The sequence below is a fragment of the Rhinoraja longicauda genome, chromosome 7 (assembly GCF_053455715.1).
Source record: "Rhinoraja longicauda isolate Sanriku21f chromosome 7, sRhiLon1.1, whole genome shotgun sequence".
NCBI lineage: Eukaryota > Metazoa > Chordata > Chondrichthyes > Rajiformes > Arhynchobatidae > Rhinoraja > Rhinoraja longicauda.
This window is the reverse complement of record NC_135959.1, coordinates 62,155,126-62,171,882: the sequence shown is the minus strand read 5'-3', so window position 1 is coordinate 62,171,882 and position 16,757 is coordinate 62,155,126. Positions and strand designations below refer to the sequence as shown.

Below are 16,757 nucleotides of genomic sequence, written 5' to 3'. Positions count from 1 at the left end.
GTTCCAAGAAAGCGGAAAGACAGGTAGACAGGGTCATGAAGAAGGCATCATGCATGTTTGCTTTCGTGGTCAGAGTATTGTGCACAGTAGTTAGAACATCACGTTACAGTTGGACAAGACGTTGGAAAGTGCACATTTGGAGTATAGTGTAGAGTTCTGGTTGCCCAGCTTTGGAAGGATGTCATTGAATTGGAAGAGGTGCTAAAAGGATTTACAAGGATGTTGCTCCATCTAAAAGGTTGAGTAATAAGGAGAAAATCAGTCTTTTTTCCCCCCTGGAGTGTAGTAGGCCAAAGGTTGACATTGAGGTTTATAACTCATGGGGGCTTAGATAAGGTGAATAGCCAGTGTTTTCCACAGGGTGTGGGAGCCTCAAACTAGGAGGCATAGGGTCATGGTGAGATGGGAAAGATTTAAAAGGGACCTGAGGGGCAACCTTTTCCTCACAGAGGGTGGTGCATATATGGAACGAGCTGCCAAAGGAAGTGGTAGGGGCAGGTACAATTACGACATTTAAAAGACACTTGGACAGGCACACGGATAGGAAAGCTTAGTAAGGATATGGGCTGGGCGCAGGCAAGTGGGGCAAGCTCAGTTAGACAAAGTGGTTGGCATGGACGAGTTGGGCTGAAGGGCCAGTTTCTGTGCTGTACAACTCTATAGTGTGAGCCATTTATGAAAATGTTCAAATTCCATGTAGTTTATTCTCAGAATCTCCAGGGAATGGTGATTCAATTTTATTTACAGTCATAGGAATTCTACCACTACGGTAAAGGTTCACCATCTACCGAGTATCATGAATTAGAAATGACATAATTTAATTCACTCCAGTAAAAATTCAACACATTTTTAAATATCTTACTGTCTAATTTAAATTAAAGTTCTCTATTTCCCGATTAACTTTAATCAGATCTGTTGAACTGTATTCTTTTGAAGCTTCTTCATTATTCTTATTAAAACATTGATATTATAAACTTATAAAAATGTGGGAAATACAAAAATAATGAAATATCCATTTTGAGAATGATCACTCTCCCAGTGACTAAACAAATATATTAAGAAATACAGGAATAAAATTAAATCTCCAATAAATAGTTTGTTTGCTAATACTGTCACAAACGAATGATGAATGTGTGTCTTTTGAATAGAATGCACAGAGCCAAATTACATAAACATAGCACAAAAAGTAAGGAAATTTGTGTTTGGTAGATTATTTCTTTGTTGTAACAATGCTTCTTGGCAATAAATCTTATACCGTTGGAAAACCTGTTTATTTCCCTTTTAAATGGTGCCACATTTGTAAGGAACATGCATTTGTGGGATGAGCAGCAGAGCTGAGTATATGGGTTGCGCCCATGAAAAATTTGCCAAATCTTCTCTGCCAATGCCAAACAGCTTATTCTGCTGTTGCTATTGACTCTTGTTTTGAGCTTCTGGTACCCCCAGGTGCTGACAAGAATGGGATGCCATCCCACAACAGTGTGTGACCAGGCTGGTGACCAGCATGAGGAGGAGGTGCCAGGCTGTTATGGCTGTGTATGGTTCTTCCACACGCTACTGTGGCTCCTGTTTATTAAATGAATAAATTGTTAAATTGCCAATATGTCTTGTTTCTTCAGACTTCAATCATCCAATCCACCAAACAACACCGAACAAGAGTCAATGGCAGAATAAGCTGTTTGGCATTGGCAGAGAAGATTTGGCAAATTTTTCATGGGCGCAACCCACATACTCAGCTCTGCTGCTCATCCCACAAATGCATGTTCCTTACAAATGTGGCACCATTTAAAAGGGAAATAAACAGGCTTTCCAACGGTATAAGATTTATTGCCAAGAAGCATTGTTACAACAAAGAAATAATCTACCAAACACAAATTTCCTTACTTTGTGTGTTATGTTTACATCCTAACAATTTGAACTGTAAATCTGAGATTCCAGAAGTCTTTGCCTTACGGCCGAGGAGTCATCTTCATCTGCAGATCTGGTGCTATCGTCCACAGAATCTGGCTTAGTTTTACCTGGAAACAATTGAAAAAAAAGTTTACTTCTCAACAACAAAAAAAAACCTCAAAAATAGGCATGCTGCAGTTATGGGGGCATTCATTTTCATTTTCACTTTAAAGATTTTTGGGCTTCCGACACTTGCCTAACTCTTGGATACAACTCCTCAGTCCCTTTGCTCCAGATTATCTTCACTGGACACGATACCTGGACCAACTAGCATTTAGCCAAGGAATTACTCAGTTCCAAATTTACATCCGGGCGGCACGGTAGCGCAGCGGTAGAGTTGCTGCTTTACAGCGAATGCAGCGCCGGAGACTCAGGTTCGATCCTGACTACGGGTGCTGTACTGTAAGGAGTTTGTACGTTCTCCCCGTGACCTGCGTGGGTTTTCTCCGAGATCTTCGGTTTCCTCCCACACTCCAAAGACGTACAGGTATGTAGGTTAATTGGCGGGGTAAATGTAAAAATTGTCCCTAGTGGGTGTAGGACAGTGTTAATGTACGGGGATCGCTGGGCGGCACGGACTTGGTGGGCCGAAAAGGCCTATTTCCGGCTGTATATATATGATATGATATGATATGATACTTTGGTGCTCTGGAGAGAACATCAAGTAAATACTTCTGAGCACCAGGTTTAGGTTTGTTAGACCATCCTGTGGAGATCCTGGCAATATTTCATTCATCAAACTGACGAAACATGCTGGCAAAGCTTCAGGACCAATGGATGCCACCAATCATAAAAACTGTAATTAAATAAAACTATTGTCCTCAATGCAATAGTCCTTCAAAGTGCCACCAAGATGATAAATGATACTGCAAAGATATACATAGATATTCATACAATGATGTTATTATCTTGCACAGAGTCAAAGACATTAACACATTTTTTAATTTAATTTTTAATCAGATAAGAATCAGAATCCCTCAACATTGTTCTGTTACAAAAGGTTTTACTCCCTTTAATGCAAAGAATCTGAACTATTTGTTTTATCCAGCAATAAGTTCCCTCGTGTATTATTTGTCACAATTGAGTTGTAACGCACAATGACCAAGTTATTTGGGGTAGGCAGAAGGAACATCTGCTGCTGATAAGATGGCCCACCTGCACTGTTTTTTTCCTGGCATTAGAATGGAGCAATGCACACATGGATGGCTGCTCTATTCCCAGCTCACAATTACATCTTCTTCACTCAACCATCTGTAGATCCAAATAACAACAAGAGCAGAAGAGTGTAGGTGCTTAGGTGACTTTACACTCCAGCCCTACCTGCGCTGTCAGTCACTCCAACTCTACCAGAAGTCTTAGTGCCTTCCAATTCAGGGACCTCTAACCTGTGGCTTCCAATAAGTAGATGAACAAGGAAATGAGGTGAGGAGCCTGGATCATCCCTCCTACCTCATTAATGTGTCTTAGATTGGCCTGTCAACCCCTCAGGCAGCCGCTGAGCTCTGCTCCCCCCACTCCGACTCCAAGCACCAGCTGAGTCTCGTCCCATCCAGAAAACCCTGTGGCACATCTGAGGGGAAAAGGTCTGCCAATCTGGAGTCTATCTGCTACACCTGATCTTTCCTGCTTTTCTCATCAGTTTATTTTCCCTAAAAGAAATATATATATTTAAACAAACGCATCATCACTTCTTTAAATACCAGTTATTGCTTGCTCACTGTCACACCCTTTAATGTAGGTCCTTAATGAAACACACTCTACTTGCCTCTATTTGATGCATGGTTCCCTTTATTTTAGATATAAGGGCCTACTTTTGGATCGAACAACATACTTTTCTCTAATTTGCTCTTAAGCTCAATGTAAAAATGTTATCATGTTGTGGCCATCACTCTTATTACTGTCACAACTTCAGGGTTACAAGAGCAGCTGGCATAAAGGAATACACTTTCCCAAGTTAGAAATATATTGCCCTCTACACCATCACTAGATCAAAATGCAGGATCTCCCCAACTATCTACTAGTATAGTAGGAGTTCCTACATCACATAGGTTGCAAGGGGTTCAAGGTTGCGACTCGTGGATAGCTTCTGTTGGGCAACTGGGGATAGGCTGTAAAGCCCACCACTGCCAGAGATGACACCTCCCACCAATTAATAATCTAAAGAAGTTGAGATGATTCCCAACAAGGAGATTCTTGTGTTGGTATTAATTTTTTTCTACTATTTTAATCTCGGCATTATTAAATGATCTAATAAAATCTAATAAATCTGACACGATCTAATAAAAAAGAAAAGTACAGGAAAAAATAACAATCAAAAACCTTACCTTTAAGTTGTGTGGCATTTAGGTCTGTGTCAGACTCCGATTTCTGCGCCGCTTTCTTGGTTTTGGTCAGACCATCTATCATATCAGATTTGACTTGTCCCAGGGCTATTAAAGGCAACATTACATCCATCACTGATGGAGGTTCCAACAACTCTTTCCCTTTTATGTGTTCCAATACTTTGAGACATTTATGTGATTTTACTTCACTGATGTTTTCTTCCAAAAATAGAAGGTAAAGGCTCAAGTCATTCCAACAGCCTCCAGTGAACATTATCACCTCAAACTGTGGCAGTAGTTCATAGACCTTCAGAAAAGTGAGGTTGTTTCTTAAAGGAAAAGACATACTGTAGAGGGTGACTGGGATGAGGAGGATATACACAACAATGTTGACAATACTCAGAAGTTGAAAAATACCAACAGAAATAAGCTTACACTGAAAAAAATCTGGTATGCTTGTTTCATTTCCCAAAATGCCCGTTTTGACTGAGCATTTGAATTCGTCGGTAAGGAAGGTGAGAGAGATGTAATATCCCAAATAGATGCAGGCAAAGACAAGAAAAGTGAGAGCGAGCCCTTTGCGGATAAGATACATTGTCAACATGCTGCAGGAGTCTTCCTTTGATTTCAAGTAACGCTCCACGATCGGAAACTGAAAAAAATTCTCTTTCTTCTCCTTGGAACTGTGGGGAAAAAAAGTAAAGTAAGGACCACTTAAAATAGGTTGCAATGCTCTTTATATTTCCTGGACGCTATTACAGACTTGTACCCATTTCTTTTGGCAAGCAATACATCATGTGCAGGAAAAGATGTCATCCAGATGTGATGCTATCAAAAAATATTGCACAGAATATAATTATATAATTTCCTTCGCTCAACAAAAATGACCGCTACAGCCAAGAATTTCCAGCTCCCCTGTAAAAGTGAGGTAGAATGACATAGATACAGGGCACCAAATTATCATCTTGGCCATAGATAGACACAAAATGCTGGAGCAACTCAGCGGGGCAGGCAGGATCTCCGGAGAGAAGGGATGGGTGACATTTCGGGCCAAGACCCTTCTTCAGACTGAAAGTCACGGGAAAGGAAAATGAGAGATATAGACGATGATGTACACAGATATAGAACAAATGAATGAAAGATATGCAAAAAAGTAACAACTATAAAGGAAACAGGGCATTGTTAGCTGTTTGCTAGGTGAGAACAAAAAGCTGGTGACTTGGATGGGGGAGGGAATGCACAGGTCCATCATCTTGGCCACAGAAAACTGTGGCCGTGATATTTATGCTAATATAGTATTTTATTAGTAACCCTGTTAGTAAATTAGAGTAATCTGATGGAAGAACTGAACCTCCGGTTGTTATAGAAATCATTAAAAGCCAATAGATAGAAATCAATGGAATACTTTATAATGCCCTAATGGTCATCCAGCACACAATCACCATTGTGGATTTCTAACTAATTGTCCAATAACTTCAGAACTACTATTGCCAAGGTACATATTTAATAATTTGAATTGGTTTCTATTAAGCTTTCATTGATTAAAAACATTTCTGCAAAATGGATGTGCCAAAAAAGATCAACGTCTAATTTCCAATAATAGACAATAGACAATAGGTGCAGGAGGAGGCCATTCGGCCCTTCGAGCCAGCACCGCCATTCAATGTGATCATGGCTGATCATTCTCAATAAGTACCCCGTTCCTGCTTTCTCCCCATACCCCCTGACTCCGCTATCCTTAAGAGCTCTATCTAGCTCTCTCTTGAATGTATTCAGAGAATTGGCCTCCACTGCCCTCTGAGGCAGAGAATTCCACAGATTCACAACTCTCTGACTAAAAAAGTTTTTCCTCATCTCTGTTCTAAATGGCCTACCCCTTATTCTTAAACTGTGGCCCCTGGTTCTGGACTCCCCCAACATTGGGAACATGTTTCCTGCCTCTAACATGTCCAACCCCTTAATAATCTTATACGTTTCGATAAGATCCCCTCTCATCCTTCCAAATTCCAGTGTATACAAACCTAGTCGCTCCAGTCTTTCAACATATGACAGTCCCGCCATTCCGGGAATTAACCTAGTAAACCTACGCTGCACGCCCTCAATAGCATAATAAGCATTCAAGTTTGTAAATTAGATTATTTGAAATAGTGTAATCCTAAATTTAGATTATATTTTCTGTGTGCAAGTCATAGCTCTCAGCCAAGACAGAATCTGAACTTTTACAATATATTTCAATGCTACTGGGAATAGAAGGTATTAAATTAATTGTTGTGGTTGGGGGCAAAGGAAAATCGGGTGGTGAATTCCACAATTGCTTCATTCATCAGAATTTGCCCATGAAAATTTAGTCAAATCAGTTTTTCAAAGTTCTATATCTTTTCAGACAATCCTATTGCAGCCTATATGTTATTTACTTATTTGGTAGTGGGAAGGTCCAGATTAATGCTGGGAACAGAAGTTGCAGTGCATTCTAAACAAGCTTGACCCAGGACTAAATGGAGGACACTATACCTCAGCTTGGATAGAATGGATATGGAGAGGATGTTTCCATTAGTGGGAGAGTCTAGGACTAGATGTCATAGCCACAGAATTAAAGGACGTTCTTTTAGGAAGGAGATGAGGAGGAATTTCTTTAGTCAGAGGTTGGTGGATCTGTGGAATTCTTTGCCACAGAAGGCTGAGGAGGCCGAGTCAGTGGACATATTAAAGGCAGATGTTATGGGGGGAAGGCAGGAGAATGGGGTCAGGATGGAGAGATAGATCAGCCGTGATTGAATTGATGGGCAGAATGGCCTCATTCTACTCCTATCACTTATGATGCCATCTGGGAACATAGAAAGGTGCAGCAAAGGAACAGGCCCTTCGGCCCACAATGTCTGCACCAAACACAAAGCCAGGATAAACTAATCACATCTGCCAGCAGGTGACCCATATCCCTCCACATCCATGTGCCCATCAAAAAGCCACTTAAACTCCACCATCGCATCTGCCTCCTCCACCACCTTTAGCAGTATGTCCCAGGCACTCACCACCCTCTGTGTGAAAAAGCTTGCACAATACATCTCCCTTACACTTTGTCCCTCTCGCCTTAAAGCTATGCCCTTTAGTCTTTCACATTTCCAGTCTGGGGAAAGAGGCTCTGACTGAGAGGCAAGAATCCAATCTATACTGGTTTAGACTTTAGAAAAATACGGTGCTCTTCAACAGAATTATTTACCTTTGTTCCTGGTTTAATCTCGTGAAATGTCTTCTTGGAAGCATCTACTGAATATTATTAATATATCAATTGGTTACTTTCCTCACCTTACTAACAAATGTGTACGTTTCAAGACTTCCAACAATTCTGCAATGTGATGTGAGCAACTATGGAAGTGGCAAAGCCTCTTTGGGGAAAAATAAATACATTTTGAGAGCTATTCTTCCTCTTGCGGACCTTTCACCGTCCGGCGCGGCCTGAAACGCGGCAACTTCAACAGCCTGACCGCAGGAGAAGACGGCAGGGGAAGAGAAAAGACATTCTGGCCTTCCATCACAGTGAGGAGGTGACTGGAGGAGACTCACTATGATGGATGTTTCTTTTTTTGTTTTGTGTTGGTTTGTGGTTGTGTGTGTGTAATTGCTTATTTTATTGCTCTTACTGTTGGACTGTGGGTGACGAAATCTCGTCCAAAAGACTTGCTTTTTTTGGATGACAATAAAGGTAATTCTGATTCTGATTCTGATTAATGTGAAATGAGGGATAACATTATTTTTTAGAAAATATTAGAAAATTATTTAGAAAATATTAGCTTCCGCTCACAAGTCTGCAAGACTCTGGACAAACCTCTGGTGTACATTCATGACCATGGGCTAATTGTAACATTCACAACCATATACATGTGTCACAGAGCTGTTCATCTACATACCCACTTTGTTCTCCAAAGGATTCAAAGCAGCTGTTAGCATCAAATCCACTGGAGTTGACAATGTGCTGTGCTAATCTGATTCCACGGTTGTAAGCCTTATCAAGTTCCTCTATGATGAAGGTCAAGTCGCCGTATAGCTGAGGTGCTGCAGTAAAGCGCCAGAACAAGGCGGGAACATACATAAGAATGGCCACCAGCAGGAGGACATATGGAAAAACCTGCAAGGAGAGAGAGAGAAAAAATGAAGTAATGAAAATTCAAAAACAAACAACTGCACATGATGGAAATACAAAAAGGAAATGATGGACTTATTCATTAGGTCAGCATACTTCACAACAGGCACTTTGTGTTCATTAACCCTCTCTTTTTACCTCATCCAACAGTTCACCTGGGTGTCATGGTATACCAGTCATTGAAAGTAGGCATGCAGGTGCAGCAGGCAGTGAAGAAAGCGAATGGTATGTTGGCATTCATAGCGAGGGGATTTGAGTATAGGAGCAGGGAGGTTCTGCTGCAATTGTACAGGGCATTGGTGAGACCACACCTGGAGTATTGCGTACAGTTTTGGTCTCCTAATCTGAGGAAAGACATTCTTGCCATAGAGTACAGAGAAGGTTCACCAGATTGATTCCTGGGATGGCAGGACTTTCATATGAAGAAAGACTGGATAGACTCGGCTTGTACTCACTGGAATTTAGAAGATTGAGGGGGGATCTTATAGAAACTTACAAAATTCTTAAGGGGTTGGACAGGCTAGATGCAGGAAGATTGTTCCCGATGTTGGGGAAGTCCAGAACAAGGGGTCACAGTTTAAGGATAAGGGGGAAGTCTTTTAGGATCGAGATGAGAACGTTTTTTTTCACACAGAGAGTGGTGAATCTGTGGAATTCTCTGCCACAGAAGGTAGTTGAGGCCAGTTCATTGGCTATATTTAAGAGGGAGTTAGATGGGGCCCTTGTGGCTAAAGGGATCAGGGGGTATGGAGAGAAGGCAGGTACAGGATACTGAGTTGGATGATCAGCCATGATCATATTGAATGGCGGTGCAGACTCGAAGGGCCGAATGGCCTACTCCTGCACCTATTTTCTATGTTTCTATGTTTCTGTGTACAGGTCGCCCCACAGTTTCCGTAGGGTTTTGTTCCGGTGAACTGTTCATAACTCCAACAGTTTGCAAGTCGGAAATGCGGCTCTGAGCAGAAGATGTTCTTAGCCCCACAGCAACCGGCAAATCCACCCTGCCGGTCTCCCAAACCCTAGTTTGTATGGAAGGATTGTACACAAGCTGCCAATTCCTAAGCTGGGGAGGACATGTAGTTCGTTTTGTCTTTGACAAATCCATGCTCATTTTACTTAATCAATCGGCATATGGACAAGTGAATGCAAATTCCCTCATTATTATTAAACAAGGTTAAACTGCCAGGCCTAAAATTATTGGGTTTAAACTTATACCCTTGTTGTAAACACCAGTGTATCTGTTGGAGTTCTTCAGCACTCAGTACTATCACGTGTTCCTGTGTATCAGCAGATATTTGGAAGTCTATTTGCCTCCAAATAGGCAGATATTTGGAGGTCCACACAGAATCTCACATCTGGACTAGCAGAACAACCACTTCAAATTCAACTGACCTTAGGTACGTCAAAATATTTTTACTGCAAATATTTGAATAGAATATTTCAGAACACATTCAAAGTCGGCAATTTGGCCCATCAAAGCAAGAGCAAAATCCATCCTCATGTAGTTCTCTTCTCAATCGCACAATCAACGCTCGCCTTACCATTACCCCAACATTGCTTTTCAAACACTAGCCACTTACTATGCAAAAACTAATCTCTCATATCACTTTGTTCTGACCGCCATCGTCAGTCTATGCCCTCTAGCTCTCGGCCCTTCTACCCATCAGAACAGCTTCTCTCAATCAGACATTGTGACAATCAGACATTGGAAACAAATGACAGCAGAAAATGCTGGAAATACTCACAAGTCAGATCACATTGTTTCTGATAAAACATCAGAGAAAAATATGATATAAATTATTACACCAGATAAATAACTCGGAATGCAAATGAGAAGCTATTTCTAATCCAGAATATAATTATCGTATAAATTTCCCAGGCAAATATAGAATAAAACTGAACGGGTCCACACAGAACAAACATTCAGAATGCAAACTTAGTCAAAGTACACTGTGGCAATCTGTAACCTAAAGATATCCCTCGGCTAACATTACTATCAAGACAGTGGATCAGACCTGGTTTAAGAAGAGTGCAGAAGGACATGCTGAAAGCAGCACTGCATTTATCTGAAAGTAAGCTGCCAACTTGGTTAAGCTGCAGCACAGAACTACTGGCGTCTTGGCTAAAAAAAACATGCAAAAGATAGAACTAAATGGGTCCCATCACCAGTTTAATATCTAGTCATGAATTGTGATCAATTAAAAAGCTACCAGAAACAGAAGCTACCAGAAGCTCCAAGAACATTCCAAGCTTTGACAATAACAAGACCAAGCATGATGCTGAAGACAACACTCAACTGGGTGCCATTTGCCGATTCATCCCAACTTCTTCATAAGGTCTCTTTCACAGAAGCCAGTCTTCAACCATCTCCATGCACTCTAAGTGATAGCAAAAACAGCTGTGGTTATTGGATGCCACAAAATCTAACAGACCAGACAACATCCTGGTTATAACATTTGAATTCCAATATTACCCACATCTTTCATCAAACTGCTCCAGTAAAGATGCAATATCAGCAGTGACCTACAAATGCACAGGAATATTTTGCTCAAATCCACCCTAATTAATTCCCACCTAATCTGACAATTCCCAATAAAAAGAAGGAAGGTGTTTGTAGGAGACATTTATGTTTAGGCTAGCTACTGTTGGCATATAATATTATTTTGTTTAGATAAACCTTGCCGTTTTATTTTGGACACTTGGGGGTGGCCGTCAGATGGATATATATATATATATATATATATATATGTATATATATATACACACACACATAATGGACTGGGAGTGGTCAGATACAGGGAGGGAGAGTATACAGATCTCACCAGACCTGTGAGCAGACCTGGGACAGAGCAGCCAGCTACGACTTGTATGCGAAATAAGTAAAGCCTGGTATGTTCATCTCCTTGTTTGTACAACTACTTCAATGAACAACTAATCAAACTGGACAAAAATGATGAAGCTGTTCGGTTGAGTTTGCATAAGATCACTCCGACTCCCTGTGTAGTAATGGCAATTGGAAAAGAATTCATTGGGAAAGTCTGGAATTTGCTATTACAGTGTTGTTAACATGCTTAGTCTCCAATAACCTGCTGACCAAAGCTACCTGGAGCATAGAGCTCCAGATCTCGTTGCCCCAAAGCTACGAGGACGTTAATTCCTGAGATGAGGCAAAATATGAGCATGAAGGAGCCCTGGAAAAAACTGAAGTGTGTGGTCATCAAGAGGAGCACACTTCATTGATTGGATTTATGCATAATTAAAAAAATGGTTTATATACTGGAAGTGTATCATTCCAGCCCAAGGACATCACTGCAGGATTGTGTCCTGTGCCCAAGCATTTTCTGCTGCCATATCGATCATCTTTCTTAAACAGAAGACCAGAAGCGAGAATGTACACTTAAGATTGCACAACATTCATTTCCATTTGCGACTCTCTGAAAGCAGTGGCAATCCACGCATGTATGCAACAAGGCCGAGATAGCACTAAGGTTTGGCTGATAGCTGGCAAATATTTACACCACATAAACCACATATTTGCCAAGCTCAAATAAGAGACTGTCTAACCACACACCCATGATATTTCATCACATTACTGTCACAAGTCACACACCATCAACATCCTGGATAAACAGTGGTGCGGCCACATAAATACCATGGCTGCAAGAGGAAGTCAGAGGTTGCATGACCTGTGGTTATTCACTCACTTCTTCACACTCCAAATCCTTTCCACCACCTACAAAGGCACATGCCAGAATTGTGATGGGATTATCATATTCTTTATATTTATTTAAAAGATAGGAGACTCTATGCCACTTATCAAAACATTCACATCAATCCAATATTTTCACTTATATCGCTATAATCTATTCCCACTCACATGCCCATCAATTCCCCGGGATTCTGTCACCACCCATGGCACGGTCACGCAGCGGTAGAGTTGCTGCCTGACAGTACTTGCAGCGCAAGTTCGATCCCGACTACGGGTGCTGTCTGTACGGAGTTTGTACGTTCTCCCCGTGACCGCATGGGTTTTCTCTGAGATATTCGGTTTCCTCCCACACTCCAAAGATGTACAAGTTTGTAGGTTAATTGGCTTGGGTTTGCATACTTGGTATAAGCCTAAATTGTCCCTAATATATTATAGTGTTAATGTGCCTGGATCGTTGGTCGGCGCGGACTCGATGGGCCGAAGGGCCCGTTTCCATGTTGTATCCCAAGGTAGGTGGCAATTTTCTGTAACCAATATGCCTGCTGCCAGCATGTCTGACAGGAAATTCATGTGGTCACAGGGGAACATGCAAACTCCACACAGAGAGCACCCAAGGTCAGGTTTGAATCCGAGTCCTTGGAATTGTGAGGACAACTATCAGCCGATAGTACTGCACCAAACTTGCTCTAAAATAATGCAGCCATTTGATTGGTACTTTATCCCCTACCCTAAATAGGCAATGACTCCTCGACCAGTATCCCACGGATACAATGTGAACCATTTACAAAAGCCAATGCAGATTCTTAACATCAAGGAGCTCGCAGTCTCGGGTTGAGCCCGAAGTTGGGTGCTCCAAAGCCGCATGACAAGCCCCAACCTGGTAGATCACCTGGCACGGGGGAGCTGAGATCCCCCGATGCAGGAGCTTGATCGCCCCGAAGAGGTAGGCCCACCGCCGGCTACGGGAGTGTAGTTCAACAGAAGGTTAGAGACCCCCGACCGCTGGAGGACAAAGAAGGGAGAGATTGAACATTTTTTTGCCTTCCATCACAGTGAGGAATGCTGAGGAGTCGCTGTGGTGGATGTTATGTTAAAATGTATTTTGTGTGTCCTGTTGCTTTTTATTGGTAAGAAATGTATGGCAAATGAAATTCCTCGTATGTTGCAAAACATACTTGGCTAATAAAATATGATTGTGAATTGAGAATTGTGAATTTGCTATTCTATTCCTAGACTATCTATTAAAAAATCCATATCTCTACCACCAAGAGCAGCAGACAAATGGAAATAAAGCCACCAGAGATCAACTACCCAAACCTCTCTCACAACCCTGATTAGGAAATTATTTCATAATTGTGAAATCTAAATCCTGGCGATCCTTTCTTGGGATACCTTCCCAAGAAAAATTGTAGCAGCTGGAGAATGTAACTGAGACCACATTAGGGAGTCGGTGGTGGAGACCTGTGGGGGTGCTGGAGTAAAGGTATGGATCATCATTATCCTTATCATTGAGTATAAGAAAATAACTGCAGATGCTGGTACAAATCGATTTATTCACAAAATGCTGGAGTAACTCAGCAGGTCAGGCAGCATCTCGGGAGAGAAGGAATGGGTTACGTTTCGGGTCGAGACCCTTCTTCAGACTGATGTCGGGGGTGGGACATAGGAAGGATATAGGTGGAGGCAGGAAGATAGAGGGAGATCTGGGAAGGAGGAGGGGAAGGGAGGGACAGAGGAGCTATCTGAAGTTGGAGAAGTCGACGTTCATACCACCGGGCCGCAAACTGCCCAGGCGAAATATGAGGTGCTGCTCCTCCAATTTCCGGCGGGCCTCACTATGGCACTGGAGGAGGCCCATGACAGAGAGGTCAGACTGGGAATGGGAGGGGGAGTTGAAGTGCTGGGCCACCGGGAGATCAGTTGCGTTAATGCGGACCGAGCAATCCTTATCATTGATCTGTGTTTTCACATCTTACCCTTCCAGGTCTCTATTTCTCCCTCTCCCCTGACCCACAGCTTGAAGAAGGGTCTTTACCCAAAACGTCACCCATTCCTTCTCTCCAGTGATACTGCCTGACCCATTGAGATACACCAGCATTTTGTGTCTATCCACATTTACTAAGGCAATTAAGGATGGACAATAAACCCAGCCAGCATCAACACATCCAAATTTTAAAACATTTACTTAATCGGGGAAGAATAGGCAGGACAGTAGAATGACAATAAACTATCCAAAGACGTACAGGTATGTAGGTTAATTGGCTGGGTAAATGTAAAAATTGTCCCTAGTGGGTGTAGGATAGTGTTAATGTACGGGGATCACTGGGCGGCACGGACTTGGAGGGCCGAAGGGCCTGTTTCCGGCTGTATATATATGATATGATATGATATGATATGATATGATATGATATGATATGATATGATATGCTATGATATCCTCATTTATTAAAGTGTGGAACATTGTTTAAAATTATTGTGTGGTAATACTGAAAACCACGAAAAGTTTAAAAGCTTATCTTTTATTGCCATTAAGTTGGAAAGACTGTAGTGAAGATTTACAAGGTTGTTACCAGGACTTGAGAACCTGAGCTATAGAGAGATTGGGCAGACTAAGACTTTATTCCTTGGAGCACAGGAGGCCGAGGGGTGATCTTATCCAGCATGAGCTTTTACACTTCAGAATAGATAGGGTGAATACACAGAAGCTTTTTCCTATGGTAGGGAATCAAGAACTATGGGGCATAGGTTTATGGTGAGAGGGGAAAAATTTAACACGGTGGAATGGTGTAAACCGACATTAATAACCTTTAGTTCCACAAGTTTAAAGGAGGGTACTATGGAGTACTATGCTCAAAGCCCCAAATGGAGAGAACCAAGAGGCCTGCCCAATCCCAACAAATTAGCCTCTTTACCACAGGATTTCTCACTACCCTGCCCTAACCCTGCTCAATCCACCATTAGCAATTCAGGAAACCTAACAAGTGAATACAACCATCATCTGCCTGGGTCTACTCTGACCATGAGACAGTTTCCAACAGGACTGGTCAGGCAGAAACAACCACAGACATCCTGCTCAGGTGCCAAAGTAACGTTCTGATAATGTAATCTGGCACCAATCAGTATATTTAAGGAAGAACTTTTATTCGCTTCCTTCAAGGATTGTGCCTAGCTGCTTAAAAGAGTTGATAACATCTAAGCACAGCACAACGGCAGAAGGATTGGAACAGATTAAGAGACTTTCATCACTTTAGAAATTGGTCATCATAAACTGTTGCATTGTTGGTGGCAAAATTGCTCAGATGTGTCTAACAATCCTGCAAACTAGAGTTTGGTAATCCAGTGGCAGAGCATAAATGGTTACTGAATAATTACTACTATATTTTTTTTGCCACATCCTTGTATATGCACATACTTGGCCAATAAACTTATTCATTCATTCAAACTAAAATATATAATGAGCATTTTTTCTCCTCAATGCAGAGATTATTTTCAAGTTTACTCAGAATTTACTGCAATCTTATATTGGAAGATAAGGGAGGTAAAATTGAATTTTAGCAGTGATATGCCTCATTGATCCATTTCATATTTTGGCCAAATGTTACGTTCTATTACATATACTTTGACTTGAAAGTTAAAGTGTTGCAGCATGTAAACCTTGTGGCTATTTTGTTGTCATTCATCTTAAACAAGCAGCCAAAGTCTGAATATCCCCAACAATATCACTGTTGCATTTAAAGATCAAGCAAATTAAAAATCACCATGGGAGTCCATTTGACATGTCTAACAAAAACAAAATGATACATCCAACTATCCAAGTTTAATCAGCATCATTCAGACTTATAATAATGTAATCCCAAATACTACAACAAATTCCTATAGTGGAATCGATCCATTTTGACTACCTGACCCCATGAGTGGGCTCTCATTATTCCTCAGTTACAGCACACAGAAAAGAAAATTCCACAGTGCATTAATCAAACATATAATGGTGATAGTGAGAGATACAGTGCAGGTGGATGGAAATCAAGGTAACCTGCATCAATTGATGAATTCAGTTTGGACATGTACTAAATGAATGGAATTAATCTAATAGCAGATACCAGCCAAGGGGGAGCAGTAGCATTGGCTAGTCATATTAGGACTTCTTACTAAAATTGTATTGTACACAATCAGTTGTAACAGCCAGTCCTCTTAGTTATAGCTCTTTAGTCAGAGGGTGGTGAATCTGTGGAATTCTTTGCCACTGAAGGCTGGGGAGGCAAAGTCAGTGGATATATTTAAGGTAGAGATCGATAGATTCTTGATTAGTAATGTGTCAGAGGTTATGGGGAGAACGCAGGGGAATGGGGTTAGGAGGGAGAAATTGATCAGCCATGATTGAATGGCGGGGTAGACTTGATGGGCCAAATGGCCTAATTCTACTCCTATCTCTTATGATCCCGAAAAAGGAATCCACAGATTTAGAAGGATGAGAGGGGATCTTATCGAAACGTATAAGATTATTAAGGGGTTGGACATGTTAGAGGCAGGAAACATGTTCCCAATGTTGGGGGAGTCCAGAAGCAGGGGCCACAGTTTAAGAATAAGGGGTAGGCCATTTAGAACAGAGATGAGGAAAAACTTTGTTAGTCAGAGA

General features: G+C 41.5%; 1 protein-coding gene across 1 annotated transcript in view; it reads right to left on the bottom strand.

Moving 5' to 3' along the window:
- Nucleotides 1-1,890: 1,890 nt before the first annotated feature.
- Nucleotides 1,891-16,757, bottom strand: part of panx1a (pannexin 1a) — a 31,737-nt gene continuing 16,870 nt past the window's right edge. Inside the window, exons 3-5 of the mRNA XM_078402723.1 lie at nt 8,177-8,394; nt 4,275-4,954; nt 1,891-2,018 (exon numbers count right to left, since the gene is read on the bottom strand). Coding sequence (XP_078258849.1) covers nt 1,906-2,018; nt 4,275-4,954; nt 8,177-8,394 — 1,011 coding nt within the window. The 3' untranslated portion in view covers nt 1,891-1,905. The remainder of the gene's footprint in view (nt 2,019-4,274; nt 4,955-8,176; nt 8,395-16,757) is intronic.